At 41.5% G+C, this 15,471-nt stretch overlaps 1 protein-coding gene across 1 annotated transcript in view; it reads left to right on the top strand.

The window, feature by feature from the left end:
* The window catches only part of GPN1 (GPN-loop GTPase 1), a 423,847-nt gene that overhangs the window by 250,323 nt on the left and 158,053 nt on the right, over window positions 1-15,471 (top strand). The window contains exon 9 of the mRNA XM_044062376.1: window positions 14,223-14,369. Within this exon, the coding sequence (XP_043918311.1) occupies window positions 14,223-14,369 (147 nt within the window). The remainder of the gene's footprint in view (window positions 1-14,222; window positions 14,370-15,471) is intronic.

The following is a 15,471-nucleotide window of genomic DNA, read 5'->3' as shown; positions in this document are numbered from 1 at the left end:
TAAGGCAAGAATCTGCCAAAGTCGAAGCCATTCAGGCATGTCCTGAACCTGTTAGTAAAATGCAGGTGAGAGCATTCTTAGGGGGGACCGCAGGGTACTACAGAAAGTTTGTCCCTAGTTATAGTACCATAGCTGCTCTCCTCACAGACCTGACAAGGAAGAACAGGCCAGATAAGGTAATGTGGACACCAGCATGTGAGCAGGCATTCCAGAAGCTTAAAGAAGCTTTGGGAGGACTCCCTGTGTTAGCCAGTCCAGATTACAGCAAATAATTTGTTGTGCAAGTGGATGCTTTGAACTATGAGGTGGGGCCTGTACTTAGCCAGATTTCTTCAGAGGGAGAAGAGCACCCAGTGGTTTATCTCGGTCGTAGGCTCCAGCCCAGGAAGGAATGCTATGCAGCTGTAGAAAAGGAATGTCTAGCCATAGTGTGGGCACTGCAGAAACTTCAGCCTTATCTGTATGGAAGGAAATTTATTGTTATGACAGATCACACCCCTCTAACATGGTTAAACAGAGCCAGTCAGCAAAATGCCAAGTTGCTAAGCTGGAGCCTGGGGTTGCAAGCATATGATATGATATGTCAGTGCAACACCGCAGTGGGATTAGCAATGCCAATGCAGATGGGCTGTCAAGACAGGGAAAATGGGGTGAGGTACACTCAGATAGACCTAACCCTCTCAAGCAGTGTTTCTCAAGGGTCACTTGAAAAACTAGCTTGAGTTCTCCAGGGAGGGAGAGATGTGAAGATTAGGTAAAGATGGGTGAAGGCTGCCAGCCTAACCAAATATAATTTGATGCATCATTCTGGAATTTGTAAATACAAATGTAAAATACAGGCTTGTTTCTTAAATGAAATACTGTAAAATGTACTTCAAGATTGTAGTAACATTGCCATCTGCTGTAAGGAAAACTAATTCAAGCATTTCACATCTGTTCTTTGAAATTAAAATCATGTCTTTTATGTTATTTTGATCTCCAGAGCTCCGAGTCATTATGTCTGGACTAGCACATTCTTTCTATTGTTTTAAGGCTAAAGTTAATGACCAGAATTTACATGGGAATGGCCTTTATTGCTTTAAATGTAAAAGAATGTAAGTGCAGCTTCTGTGTGGCCTGGGAACCAGGAAAGTGTCAAAATGATGCAGTGTGTATACTGGGAAACCTAAGTGTCAAAAAACATCATGTATCTGGGAAGCCCAGCAGACATGTTTGTTAGTGATTTTCCAAACTATTGCTCAGAGAGAGACTGTAAGCATTTTGATCTTGGACATCTAACTCAGCACTGCCTGTTGTCTTAAGTAAGTTATCTTAGGAGTGTGTTTTCTTGTAGAAATAGCTAGGACTATAAAGATTAGACTAGGTGTTTTTCTGTTATGTCAGAACTGTACTACTGAATTATTTTAAGTTCCTGTGTGATCTCTGAACTCTTGAATAGCACTGTGTTGTAGTAGTATTGTCTTATGTTTTTAGTATTTATTATTAAATATTTTTAAACCCTTTTCAACTGTGGCTGGTTTATGTAAAGATAAATTAAGCTCCATAGAGTACATTGCTTGCTTACAAGTGATCCTGTAATAAGCCCTGCTTGCTTAGTTACACTTACCAATTGGATAATAATATTATACAGTAATAATTGGACACACTTTTAAGGGCCTTTGGGTAGCTGATAATTATTAGATGATTGTGGCAGTAATTACTACCGTATTGTCTGGGTAAATGGGCACAGCTGGAGAATCCGTGTCAGCCTTCTCCAGGAGTGTCTGTGAAGTTGTATAAATACTTATCTCAAAGTGTGTGTGTGTCAGCTACTTGGGCAGGGACACGAAGCGCTGGTTGGACAGAGAGGATACTGGAGGTTAGCTTGCCAGCAAGGCTGAGATCTGGACCTTATAGCTGTGCCAGTGGAGAGTCTTATTGGGGACCTGGAGATCAAGGGAGTAACCAGCCCCAGACGGACTGTGATCTCTGTGTGCTGTTAAGGGAAATTTCACTTTACTGTGTGTATTTGTTATCCTTTCCTCTCATATGAGACGCCCTCTCTGTTGTTAGTGGTGAGGATTGAGGCTTCTTGTTTGCTGGGCCAGAGCATGGGCGTCACACCTCTCATCACCAGGGTACTGCTCAAAATAAGGGAGGAAAGGACAATTCTGATTGCTCCAGACTGGCCTCGCCAGCACTGGTACCCACTGCTGCACAGCCTGTCCCCACTGCCACCACGGCATCTTCCTCAGACCCCGTCCCTCACGACGCAGAGGGAAGGAGAATTCATGCATCCCCAGTTGCAGATCCTCAATTTGGCAGCCTGGCTTATTCCCTGTCCACTGATCAATCTGCCAATCGCAGTAAACAGGTGCTAGATGTTATACATGAGGCCAGATGCCCTAGCACTAGAAAGTCTTATGCTGACAAATGGAAAAGGTTCTGCACCTGGAATTCAGGCTAAGGGAGCAGATACAGCACAGCCCTCCCTACCTCTCATACTGGATTACCTAGCTGACATGCTACGCAATGGTCTCTCCTTCTCCGCTATTAAAGTTCATGCCTCTGCTGTCTCTGCTCATTTCAACATTGAGCACCCACTTTTCTCACACCCACTGATTAAACAGTTCTAAGATGGGCTAGCAACTTGCGGCCACCCAGAAGAGCATCTAACCCAGCTTGGGACCTAAACTTTGTGTTGGAAAAGCTCACCCTGCCCCCCTTTGAACCAGCATCTTCAGCAGAGTTAAAGTCTCTCTCCTGGAAGACAGCCTTTCTTCTGGCCATCACTTCAGTCAGAATAGTCTCCAAGCTACAAGCACTCATGGCTGTAGAGCCCTTCATCATCTTCCATGCTGACAGGGTGTCCCTCAAGACTAACCCATCCTTCATGCCCAAAGTGGTGTCCAGTGTGGCTCTCAACCAATACATTCATTTGCCCACCTTTTTCCCTAACCTACAAAACAAGGGGAAAAGGATCCTGCACTCTCTAGATGTGCACAGTCAGCTCAGATTCTATGTAGACAGGACTAAATCATTCAGAAAGACTGATCAATTACTGGTCAGCTTTGCTGCAGGGGCAGAGGGCAAAGCCATCTCCAAACAAACCATTTCCAAATGGATAGCACACTGCATCCATTTCTGTTACAAGCAACACATTAAACTTCCCTCTAAGGGGGTCAAGACTCACTCTACCAGAGCAGCCTCCACCTCTGCAGCTTTCCTCAGAGGGACATCCTAAAGGCTGCCACATGGACATCTGTTCACAATTTCACCAAGCATTAAAACCTGCCTATCTTCTCCAAATTCAGGACAGATTTTTCCACTGCAGTCTTGCAAGGCATCCTAGCCAGCCCCTAGTCTCCTTGACTCCCTCCACCCTTTTTCTCAGTTTTGGGAATTAACCCAAATGTGATGACTGCAGCAGTGAAACACGAAGAACATAGTAAAGTTGTGTAAACTTACCATAAATATAGATGTTAGAGTGTATTCACTGTTGCAGTCCTGGTTTCCCTCCCTCCACCCCCTCTTCTTCTCTCTCTCTCCTTACAAGGAACTTTTTGGTATTTACTTTCTACTGGTGGGGGTCTTCCTTCATATCCTGGCTCCCACTTGGGGGCTCCTGACAGGGCAAGAAAAACTGATGTAATGGCGTTGGCTGCCTTACTTTATAATACTGATGACCTAACTTCAGTCCTGAAGAGACAGCAACTGATGCAGAAATACTAAGCCTCTGGTATTCAGGCCGGCAGAGGGCTACCCTGGCAGGTATAACCCAAATGTGATGACAACAACAGTGAATACACTCAAACATCTACATTTATGGTAAGTGTACACAGCTGTACTTTCTGGCACCAGTTGTTTCAGTGTCAGGGCCTACTCATTTGGTCTCTATAGATCTGAATGGGTTATACCTGACATAAGGGAATTAATTGCAGGCAAATTTCTGCCCAACTGGTCTGACTTCCAGAGCTTAAGGATGTATGGGCATGCACAAACTTCTCCATACTAGACGATACATACTTGAATTTTGGCTAAGAGACAGTTTGCCTGAGCCAGATCCAGTTTTTAGTTGCATATGTGCATCACATCAAAAAAAAGTGTGTGTACACTACAGCTAAAGAACATATTTCTTCTTCAGATGTCTCCTGATCTTCCTATTTCTCCTAACTTTGGGGACTTATTCCATCATGCTTTGATATAATCTGTTAGACATTCTTCATCAAATCCTTCACTTTGTAGGCACTCCATAACTTCAACTTCTGTTTAACTTCTACTTTACTAATCTTCTTTTGTGCATTCCCTGTTTGTGTTTTTTTTTTTTTTTTTTTTTTTATTGCGAACAGTTTCATGTCTGGATGCCTTTGCCTGTATTTCTCTTCAAATATCTTTGGGGCTGCCTTCTTTATGTTGATTAATTTGGCTTTTGGCTTTGCATAAATATTGCACCATATCAAATCTCTCTTTTTTCTTTCCCGTGTCCATTTCTTTTTTTTTATACTTTTCAAAAATACCTAGGTTTTGTTGTTTATATTTTCGCACTCCCTCAGATGCTTCTTTTTCCAAACAGATCAAAGTTTCTTGGTATATACATATACTGTTTTTCACAAATTTGTTGTATTAATGACCACATATTTTTATTTGAAACTTCTGACAGTTTTTCTTGCAGAAGTATTGCACTTTCCTCTAATTTCTCTTAATCTTTTTGTATATCTTGTGTCTGGAAATTCTGGGCTTTTTGCGTCAAATACATAATTTCTTTCAATAGGTTGTTCTTTGGCCTATCAGTTTTTGTGGACTGCTTCCTTCTACACCAGGGGGGCCATCCTCCCCCTGGGTCTGGCCTGACCCCATTGTAGGAATGTTTCCATAGTTTTGAGGATTCTTCACTGTCTTTTTTTTTTTTTTTTTCCAGTCCTGGCACCAGTGCGCCTACCAGGATTGGGCACTTTTTTTATCCTGGGTCTTGTGTACCCAGCTATCTTTTTTAAATTTTGACCTACTTCTGTCCATGATATATGCTGTATAGATGCAGTCAATATATCAGTGTCACTTTGGTGAGATTTTATGAAAAACAGGGTCCACCTCGTGAGTGTACTCACCAAGACTTGAGGATGACTTCAGTTTCAGCACTGCTACTCTCCTTTGCTTGCTGACTTTTCATCTCTCCATTTTCCATTGGGCAAGAGATGTTTCAGTGTGGGAGGAGAGGATGCCTTGTAGGCTAGATATAGTTCAAAACATGTCAGTCTGTAGGAGACACAGAGTACAGGGATAGGACTTGAGACTGACTGCAAAGGGCTTGTTGTTTACTCCCTATTTCCTTTTTGTGAAGATCCTCTGTGGTCTCTCAAGATTGCAAGTCCCTGGTCCGGCATATGCCGAGTTTTGTATTGTACTGTATGATTAGTCTGATGACAGTTGAGTACAGAAGACAGTGACCTCCTTGGACTTGGATATCATGCCTTTACTTTATAAGCTGTGCAGTGTAGAATGATTTTCTCAACATAGTAGAAATTTGGTCAAAGGTCAAGTTACTGCCAACTGAGGTGGAGATTTCTCTCAGTCTACAAAACTTCAGCCTCACTCCCTTGAAATCTATATATTTTGTGGGGTTTACACTGAAATCAGAGAATTGCATGATCTGTTTCCCAGAGGAAAAATTAATTCTGGCTGTGTACTTACTTGCCTTCTATCACTGACCACTCTGAAGGCCTTGGGCTACATGACTTCCTTAATCCTCATGGTCTTTGGTGCAGGCTGGAGAAGTTGTTTGACCGCAACTGAGCTACAAAATATAAGTATTTTTTGATTATTTTAACAGATTACTGTTTTTATAATTTAATATATATAAAGCACTTTGTCTATTCAGAATCTTCAGAAATCTTTTTCTGTTTAAAAACTTTCATAGCTTGTTGTCTTAGGCTATTGTATAAACTGAAACATTTACTCTGTGTAATTATCTCTTGGCTAGTGGGGGCTGGTTCTTTTGTGTTCTTGTAAAAAAAAAGTTGTGTTTCTGGTCTTTGGTGCAGGCTGGAGAAGTTGTTTGACCGCAACTGAGCTACAAAATATAAGTATTTTTGATTATTTTAACAGATTACTGTTTTTATAATTTAATATATATAAAGCACTTTGTCTATTCAGAATCTTCAGAAATCTTTTTCTGTTTAAAAAACTTTCATAGCTTGTTGTCTTAGGCTATTGTATAAACTGAAACATTTACTCTGTGTAATTATCTCTTGGCTAGTGGGGGCTGGTTCTTTTGTGTTCTTGTAAAAAAAAAGTTGTGTTTCTGGTCTTTGGTGCAGGCTGGAGAAGTTGTTTGACCGCAACTGAGCTACAAAATATAAGTATTTTTTGATTATTTTAACAGATTACTGTTTTTATAATTTAATATATATAAAGCACTTTGTCTATTCAGAATCTTCAGAAATCTTTTTCTGTTTAAAAACTTTCATAGCTTGTTGTCTTAGGCTATTTTGTCCCACCCTCTCTCCCTGTTGGTGTCTTGCTCTTATACTTGGTGGCTTTGCAGTTGCCCGCCCCTACTGTGACACACCTCCCAGTCTAGTGTCATTAGCTCATTCTTCTTAATACAGAGAGAACATTTGATAAGGCCTTCTGTTCCTCCTTTTTACTTTTTACCTTTTCAAAAAGTAAAACAAAACTTTTTTTTTCTTCTTCGCCTGAACCTTCTTGTGTTCTGACTGTCCTTCTCAAACATATTGGAAATATACAGTATATTTCAGAGCATTTGTTATAACTGTATTTGCTATAACTGATTTAAGTATTTTTTTCTGGCTTTTTGAATATTTACTGCTTAGCGACTGCATCTTAGCCTGTTTATACAGCTCTGCATTCTATTTAAACTGTTTTTGTGTTGATTAACTGTTTTGCACTCTTAAAAGTTATTTGTTGCTTAATTTTACCTGTAGGCTAACACACTCAAGTGTGCTAGCCACATAAAAGCATTTATAGCATTTACTGTCTGTTTTTTTTCCTTGTCTCTGTAAAAAAAAAAAAAAAAAAAAATCTCTTGTTTTCCCACCTTACTGAACTAGAGTAGTCCAGTTTCAGAGTTGCTGATCCCTGGGCTTTGTTTTTAGTTCCTGTTACTGATCCATTGCCTTATTAGGAAGGAGGGAAGTTTCTTTGCTTACCAGTGGGAGTGGGAAGCACTGAGCAGCCTTTTGTCCGAATTGGTGAAGTTTCAGCCAGAAACTAGTAGTCTATTGGTTGTTTTGGGCCAATTCCTAGCTCCTTTCAGCCCCCTGCTATAAAACACGCTAAACACGTGTTTTCCAGCTTGTACCAACTCTGCACAGATCCTCGTGGTGGCCTGCAGAGTGATCCAAGCAGCAGAGAGCTAAAAGAGTGACTTTCTACCAGATATAAGTATTTTTTGTGGCTTTCCCACTGTTATTAAGCTAGTGACTGCATTTCGCCTGTTTTACTGCTACTTTAAGTGATTTCTGCATTTTACACTGTTTATTGCACTTTAAGTTACTAATTGTAGCAAATTGTTTCTGTAGGCTACACACTAAAGTGCGCTAGCCGATTTACAGCATTTGTAGCATTTACTGTCTGTTTTTTTCCTTATCTCTGTAATAAAACAAAAAAATCTCTTATTTTCCCACTTTACTGAACTAGAGTAGTCCAGTTTCAGAGTTGCTGATCCCTGGGCTTTGTTTTTAGTTCCTGTTACTGATCCATTGCCTTATTAGGAAGGAGGGAAGTTTCTTTGCTTACCAGTGGGAGTGGGAAGCACTGAGCAGCCTTTTTGTCCGATTTGGTGAAGTTTCAGCCAGAAACTAGTAGTCCATTGGTCGTTTTGGGCCAATTCCTAGCTTCCTTCAGCCCCCTGCTATAAAACACGCTAAACTGTACTGCTGATCTAACCAGCATATCCTATAACTGAAAAGTTCATCTCTACTTGATTCCCAAGTAGACTATTCTCTATCTGTAAAGCCTAGCACTTACTCCTACAGTACTTGCACCTTGATAAAGCACTCTTATTATAGATAGTACCCCACCAGCCCAAAACCCACTTCCCGGAGTCCTTTGAAAGTTCTTTATCTACTACTTCTAGTATGTCGAGGATCAGTTGCTAGTGTCCTCTCCAGCTCAACTGGTGAACCTGGGAATATTGAGGCAATGTTACAATTGCCTCATGTACACAGACAATCCTCTCCTTCTCCCACAAAACACAAATACATGCGAGAGATGCAACTATACGGCCAAACTGGAGGCTGAGCTCTCTCAACATAGGACTGGCAAGACCAGACAGGAGGAGAAGGCAACCACACACAATACATACCCAGTCACACATGGTACCATCACAACTTCAAATCATACACATACTCACACAAAGACATACTCGGAGGCTCTGGTCAAAAATTTACCAAAACAGCAGAGGCCGCCAAAGCAGACACCCAAACAACTACCACCTCACGACCCAACACATGCAACACATAGACCACACAGTCAGAGTGTCAAACAGTCACAGCCCTTAAGGCCAAACAAAATGCCAGACACACTTGTCATTGGTGATTCCATAGTCAGGCACACTGACGTCCCGCTCACCAGACTGAGTAAGGAGAAGGTCACAGTAAGCTGCCTGTCGGGCGCTAGAATCCGCCACATAACGCAAGCACTCAGGTCTCTCAACAGCAGGTACAAGTACGACTCAGTCATTGTCCACGCTGGTGTCAACGACCTGAGACGGACCTCCTTGGACTACATGAAAAGGGACGCCGAGGAGCTCTCTGATTATGTAGCCCAGGCAGGTATGACCCTGACCTTGAGCAGTATCCTACCTTCACCTAGAATGATGCCACAATACAGTGATAAGATGATCAGCTTTAATAATTGGCTTAAATTCTGGTGTCATTCAAAGGGGATCCAATGTCTGTCTGCCTGGGATGACATGCTGGACAAGCCACGCTGCTTCGCAAGGGACGGCTTGCACCTGTCACCCCTGGGCTTCCGGATATTGGCAAAGGCTCTTGCCACCCCCATAGTGCCTTTTTAGGCAAGGCTCAAATTCTAAACCTACCACCCTAGAACACCAAAAAGGAAAAAAATTAAGGGTAATGCTGCTCAATGCCAGAAGTCTCAATCTCAAGATGCACGCACTCGAGGCCCTTCTCAATATGGAGAACATCGATGTCTGTGCTGTGACAGAAACCTGGTTCAAGGCTCCTGAGAGCACCCCAGCACTAACAGGTTTCACCTCATATCATAATGCCCGCCCCAAAATCCAGACAACACCAAGAAAGGAGGGGGTGTCCATATTCATAAAGGACACCCACACCTCAAGGTTGGTGGCAACGCACGATGCATCGGAGACCATCCAGGTGCAATTAACCATAGGCAAGACTGCTCTGCAATTTGTAGCATGTTACAGGCCACCCTCTCAAACTCAGGAACCTCACATGGCCTTCCTGAAAACATTGGAGGATAAATGTATCTCCAAACACCATCCTACTAGGTGACTTCAACTACCCTAATATAGACTGGGAACACTACTCAAGCCCGAACACTCTAACCCAAAGATTCCTGGAGTTCATAAACTCAAATGCCATGGAACAACTAGTCACCATCCCCACAAGAGGTGAAAACATACTTGATCTCATCATCACGAACATGGGATCAAAATGTTCAACACCGAAGTATACCCCTCACTGGTGAGATCAGATCATAAACTAATCTCGCTGGAGGTCCTCATCCCGCCCCACCTGAAACAAAAAGACCACAGTGAAAAACTTCTCAAAAGCCGATTTCACACTTCTAAAAACTAGTGTGGTCTCCTTTAAGGCCCCTGAGCCAGTGGTAAACATTACTCAAACCGCTGAATCACTTACAAATGCCTTCTACCAGCACCTACAGGACTGCATGGATCAGGCAATCCCAAACAAAACTAAGACTCTCTGTACCAAAGGCAAGCGTCCAGTCTGGTGGACCCCAGCCATAAACAAGCTCTACAACAAAAGGAGGAAGCTACTACAAGATAGAGCAAAATCCTTGAAAGGTAAGACACCTTTGATCATTATAAGTAAAAAACTAAGAGCTCTCATAAAATCATCCAAGGCAAATTTTGAGAGAAAAATCGCCAAGGACTCTAAAGACAATCATAAGGCCTTCTTTAGCTATGTTAGAAACCTAGGAGGAAACTCCCAGATATGCTCAGAATTAGTTCAAAATGATGTGAAAATTACTGACCCTACACATATTGCTAACATACTGGCTGACAGGTTCAGTGCAAACTTCTCCCCCCCCCCAAAAGGAGAGATATCTATTCCAGAGGATTGTAGCCCCCCAAACATCTCCAACACCCAGGTGAGAACTGCCCTCACTAAGGCAAAAAACACAGCATCCATGGGACCGGATGGTGTCCCGGCTGTGTGCTTCATGAACTCAACGAGGAATTAAACCCACAGTTAGGACAGCTGTTTAATCTTAGCCTCACCTCAGGATACGCACCCAAGGAGTGGCGCACGGCGACTGTGGTCCCACTTCATAAGGGCGGTGCCTCCACAGACCCTGGAAATTACCGCCCCATTAGCTTGACAAGCCTTATCTGCAAAGCCATGGAGAGGATCATAATGGAACTCATAAATAAAGACATAGGGAACTTGCAGACTTTGGATCCAACCCAGTTTGGCTTTGTCAAAGGCAGATCCTGCCTCTTAAACTTGGTTGACTTTTTCGAGACAGTCACCAAGGCCATTGATGAGGGAAAGGCAGTCCATACAGCCTACCTCGACCTGGCAAAGGCCTTCGACACAATACCCCACTCAGGTATCATCGAAAAACTCATCAGCTTGAATGTAAACCCATACATCACAAGATGGGTTGCAAACTGGCTAAGCGACAGAACCCACAGGGTCAGAGTTGCTGGAGCCATGTCAGACTCAAAGCCTGTCACAAGTGGTGTCCCACAGGGCTCAGTCCTGGGTCCACTCTTGTTCGGCATCTACTTTTCTGAAGTACAAGCAAACACAGGAGGGTTATGGCTGACAAAGTTTGCAGATGACTGCAAACTGGCGCCATAGTCGAAAACACATCTGACACAGATATCCTCCAGAAGGGCCTCACAGAAACGGATAACTGGTGCCAGAGCCATGGCCTGAAGTTAAACGCCAAAAATGCATAGTCATACCCTTCGGGAAAAACAAGGTTACCCCTAGCTACCATATAGGTGACAATCCACTGAGCACAGAAAAGTCATCAGGGATCTGGGGACCCAAGTTGACAGTAGTCTTCGCTTGACACTCATGTTGCTAAAGTAGTTAGGAAAACCTTCTATATCGCCCACCTGATCATGAAGGGATTCACATCTAGATCAAGGGAGGTCATCGTCCCCTGTACTCATCACTCATTAGACCTATGATTGAGTACAATGCCCGTTCGAATGTATCTGACCAGACACCTGATGCAGCTTGAAAGGCCCCAAAAGTTCCTCACCAAAAGGATAAAGGGTCTCAAAAATATGTCTTATGCTGCCCGACTGAAAGAACTCCAGCTTTATTCAGCCTCATACCGCTTGCTCAGAGGTGACCTGTGCCTGACATATAAGGCCATGTCAAACCCAGATTTGATGAATATGCTACACCTCAAAAATCTAGATCCCTCAGAACCACAAGGGCGGAGACTTAAACCTTGACACGGTTATAAATAGAACGTGCTGGAGGGACAGATTCATCACCCAGAGACTCCCTATGCTGTGGAACAAAATCCCGGTACATGTGAGGCAGAGCACCTCGCTGGCCTTGTTCAAGAGGAATCTTGACCAATGGATGGGAGATCGCAGATATACCCCAGGGATTACTTCAGTGTCACTGCTTGACAGAGGCACAGAAAAATGATAGGCATAGTTTTTATTCAAACTAAAGGGGTGGCGAAAGCCACATAACTATGGGCTAGGCTTATAAATGCCCTTGGGCAGATAGCCTAGTATGAACCTATGAACCTATGAACCTATGAACCTATGATTCATGTGGTGATACTACACTTGAAGCTCCTGCCCTTGTACCTATGCACCAGTGGTATTCATAGTACACTGCACAAGGATGAGTCTTGGAAAGTGATCCTGGATTTTTCAGGATTGAATAAATTCCTAATGGTCAAACAATTGCAGATGCTGACTATAGTCTTTTCTTTCTCTTTTGGTAAAGTAGGCTGCTACAGTCACTCTGCATTTTACCATTTGCAAGAAATGGAAAATATGGATTCAGTTCATGGCATTGTCAGAGAATTTACGTTTTACCATTTGCAAGAAATGGAAAATATGGATTCAGTTCATGCCATTGTCAGAGGATTTCCAGTTCCCCTAGTTTTACCCTTTGGACTTTTCACAGCTCCCAGTGTATTTATGAAATGCTTAACTCTGATCTTTGCCCACCACAGGGCATTTATATTTGCCTATACTTAGGCAGCTACCTAAACAAAGCAGAATCCCTGGATGAGCTTAAAGTTGCACTAAATTGCATTATTTCAGGCTTCATCTGGCTGTGGATTTCCTTCAGTGTACAAAAAAGTCATCATCACTCCTGCAAAATCCATATATTTCCAGGGGTCCAGACTGAACTCGAAGATTTACTAGGACTCTCCCAGAGGTAAAAAATAATAGTGCTAACTGCCTTCATATCCCATACACATGCCTTCCATTCCTGACCACTCTGAAATCCTTGGGATGTTTGTCGTCTTCAGTCCTCATGATACATTTCATGACATGTACGTGTGGCTGCTGCACTGCTACCTTTGCACCGTGTAGTACCAGCATCAGCACTACCTCAAGATTGTGATTCCCTTATCCTACCAATTCATAGAAAGTTTATTGCTAGTTGGCACAGATAATAGTTGATTTGACTATGCCCTTTATCACTGTAAAGGAGGATCAGACCTTAACCACAGATATTTCCAATCAAGCCTTAGGTGGGGCGTGCATGGGTTCCCTAAGAGATATGAGGTTACCTGGAACAAGAGAGACGATGGCTGACACATCAGCATATAAGTTAGCCATTGTTTATGCAGTCTGATCTTCAGGTCAGTTTTACAGCCTGGCATCCTCAAACTTATCACAGACAATATCACAGTAAGTTCATTATGTCAGTCATTCTTCAAAATGATCCTCAATGGCTTGTTGTAACTCTTGTATCTTGGCAGTGTTATTGCCTGTAAATAAACATTTAGTTTATAATTGCATACCTCCTCTGCTTATTTTCTTAAAAGATGCAACCCATAATTGTCTGGAGGTTAAGGACTGGGGATTGTGGGGAAGTCAATACTATTTCCTTGTGGTGCAAAGCTTTTATGCATTAGCCAACAAAGGCTTGTCCACATTAAATGGGATTTTTTTTACATTTTAGGAAAGCTCGTGAAAAGGGGTACAAGAAGGATCTATCCCAAGACTTCCTAGTCATTTAGCGGGTCTTCTGGGGAGCAAGCTGATATAAATACTTTGGTATGCTTTCTGTCGTTGAAAGGAACAGTTAGTTCAGATCTTGTGGTTCCTACCAGTTGTTACACAGCCTAGGCTGGGGACTTCATTTTTTTGGCAGTACTGAATTCCTGTCTGAAAATGCTTTTTATTCATGAGCAGGGTCTTCCTTAAGATAGAAGAAACCAAACTTAGGAGATGCATTTACTTCATGAAAGAATTTTAGAGAGCTGTATAACCCAGTTGGTTTGTAATGATGTGGAATAAACAGAGTAGTATCTGAGAGGTGTCCTCCTCCAAAAAAGCAAATAACACAGATTATGGTGAACTTCTAAAGAAGAATAAAAATCAGATTTTTTTAAACTCTAGTCTTTTTTCTCTAAATGGTGAAACCTTACATGACTTACATATTTACAAACATGAATGTTGAGCCTTTGTAAGTTTTAATCACATTTGAGTAATACGAAAACCAGTCCATCCCAATGTCTGTCTGTTTATTCATGTAGTTAATTATTAATTAGGGTGGGACACTGATTCCCATGGTCCTTTTTCATACCTAGGTCTGGAGAACTCCCTGGGTTTAGTCTACATATGCTTATATAAATTCCATGAGGAATGAGTTATAGAAACATGTTTTACTTGAGTACATGCCATTACCAGTATCTCAGGAAAAAAAAAACATTGTATCTGCATTCAGAAGATGGTCAGTTTCTTAAAGGTCTGATGCTCGGTAGGCAGCTATACAATATGTTTTGAAATTGTTTGCCTGTTTTGATGCATTTTTCTTCAATTGCAGACTGACATTATTGATCACAGCTTTGCAGTGGAATGGATGCAAGATTTTGAGGCTTTCCAGGATGCTCTTAATCAAGAAACAACATACGTCAGCAACTTAACCCGCTCTATGAGTCTGGTGTTGGATGAATTCTACAGCAACTTGCGGGTGAGTGACTCTGGTAAAATTTTGGTGTCTTGTGGTATATGTGCTGCATACTTTTCTCATGCTATAAATGTATGTCAGTGTTTTACTCAGAGTAAGTGCCATATTTGCATTCTTAGTATGCTAAATATATAAAATGTTTTGTCCAGCACTAAAAAAAAGTTGCATAAAAAGGGGGGAATGTTGTATTAAATTTCTAGTTAGCAAAAAGGACAACACAGTAAAAAGAAAATATTAGGTCAGAGAATCACTTTTATTTAGACTTGGTAAATCTGTTTAATTAAAATAGGAGTCTTCTCTCTCTCCTTGCAATATGACATTGCTTGCAACTGAATGCTGTGGTGTTCTCTTTGCTTACAAACTTACTATTATACACAGCTATTGAAATATTACTAAAAAATAAAAGACGAGAGTTGACCTACAAACATTACAGAAAAACAACAACAATGTAACCTTGTGAATAAAGATGTTTTGCTTGCAGGATTCATTTTATAAGAATTTATTAAAATCTTACAAGTGTATGAAGCAGCATGTCTTCAGATGCAATTTCTTTAGTATACAGAGATGCAAGTATTCATCGTTAATTAAGGATTCATCAGACAGTATCTTTTAGACCTGTCTTTCTGTCAGCATTTTTATTTTTAAACTTATTCATTAACCAAAAAGACTTATTAAATTTAGACATACTCATTCTCTCATCCGATTTGCATAGTGAAGATGTAAACGTGATACTTAATTCCAAGTTTCCTGTCAGTTTAAATAAACCCATGAGCATAGTCAAAATGGCGTTTGCATAGAATACTGATCAAACTGATGTCTGTTTCCTGAAAGTACAGTATTCACTAGTAATTCCCACCTGGAAGGTAGTGCTACATTTGGAGAATGAGCATCCTGTGGTACATAGAGTTAAATAAGGTATGGAAAGATAGGGTGGAAGTATTTAATTCTTTGCTGTGATTGGTAATTGAAGGATAATAGAATAATGAGCTGGTAGATGTTTGATATGAATCTTTGTAGCAAACAGACTTTTTTATTTATTTTTATTTAACATTTGTTTACCTGGAAAGTCTGACTGGGATAAAGCCCATTTTCAGCAGAGGCCTGG

The sequence above is a fragment of the Protopterus annectens genome, chromosome 2.part1, assembly GCF_019279795.1.
Source record: "Protopterus annectens isolate FY-2018-M chromosome 2.part1, PAN1.0, whole genome shotgun sequence".
Lineage (NCBI taxonomy): Eukaryota > Metazoa > Chordata > Ceratodontiformes > Protopteridae > Protopterus > Protopterus annectens.
Note: the sequence above shows the minus strand (reverse complement) of the source record. Positions and strands in the feature narration are given on the sequence as shown.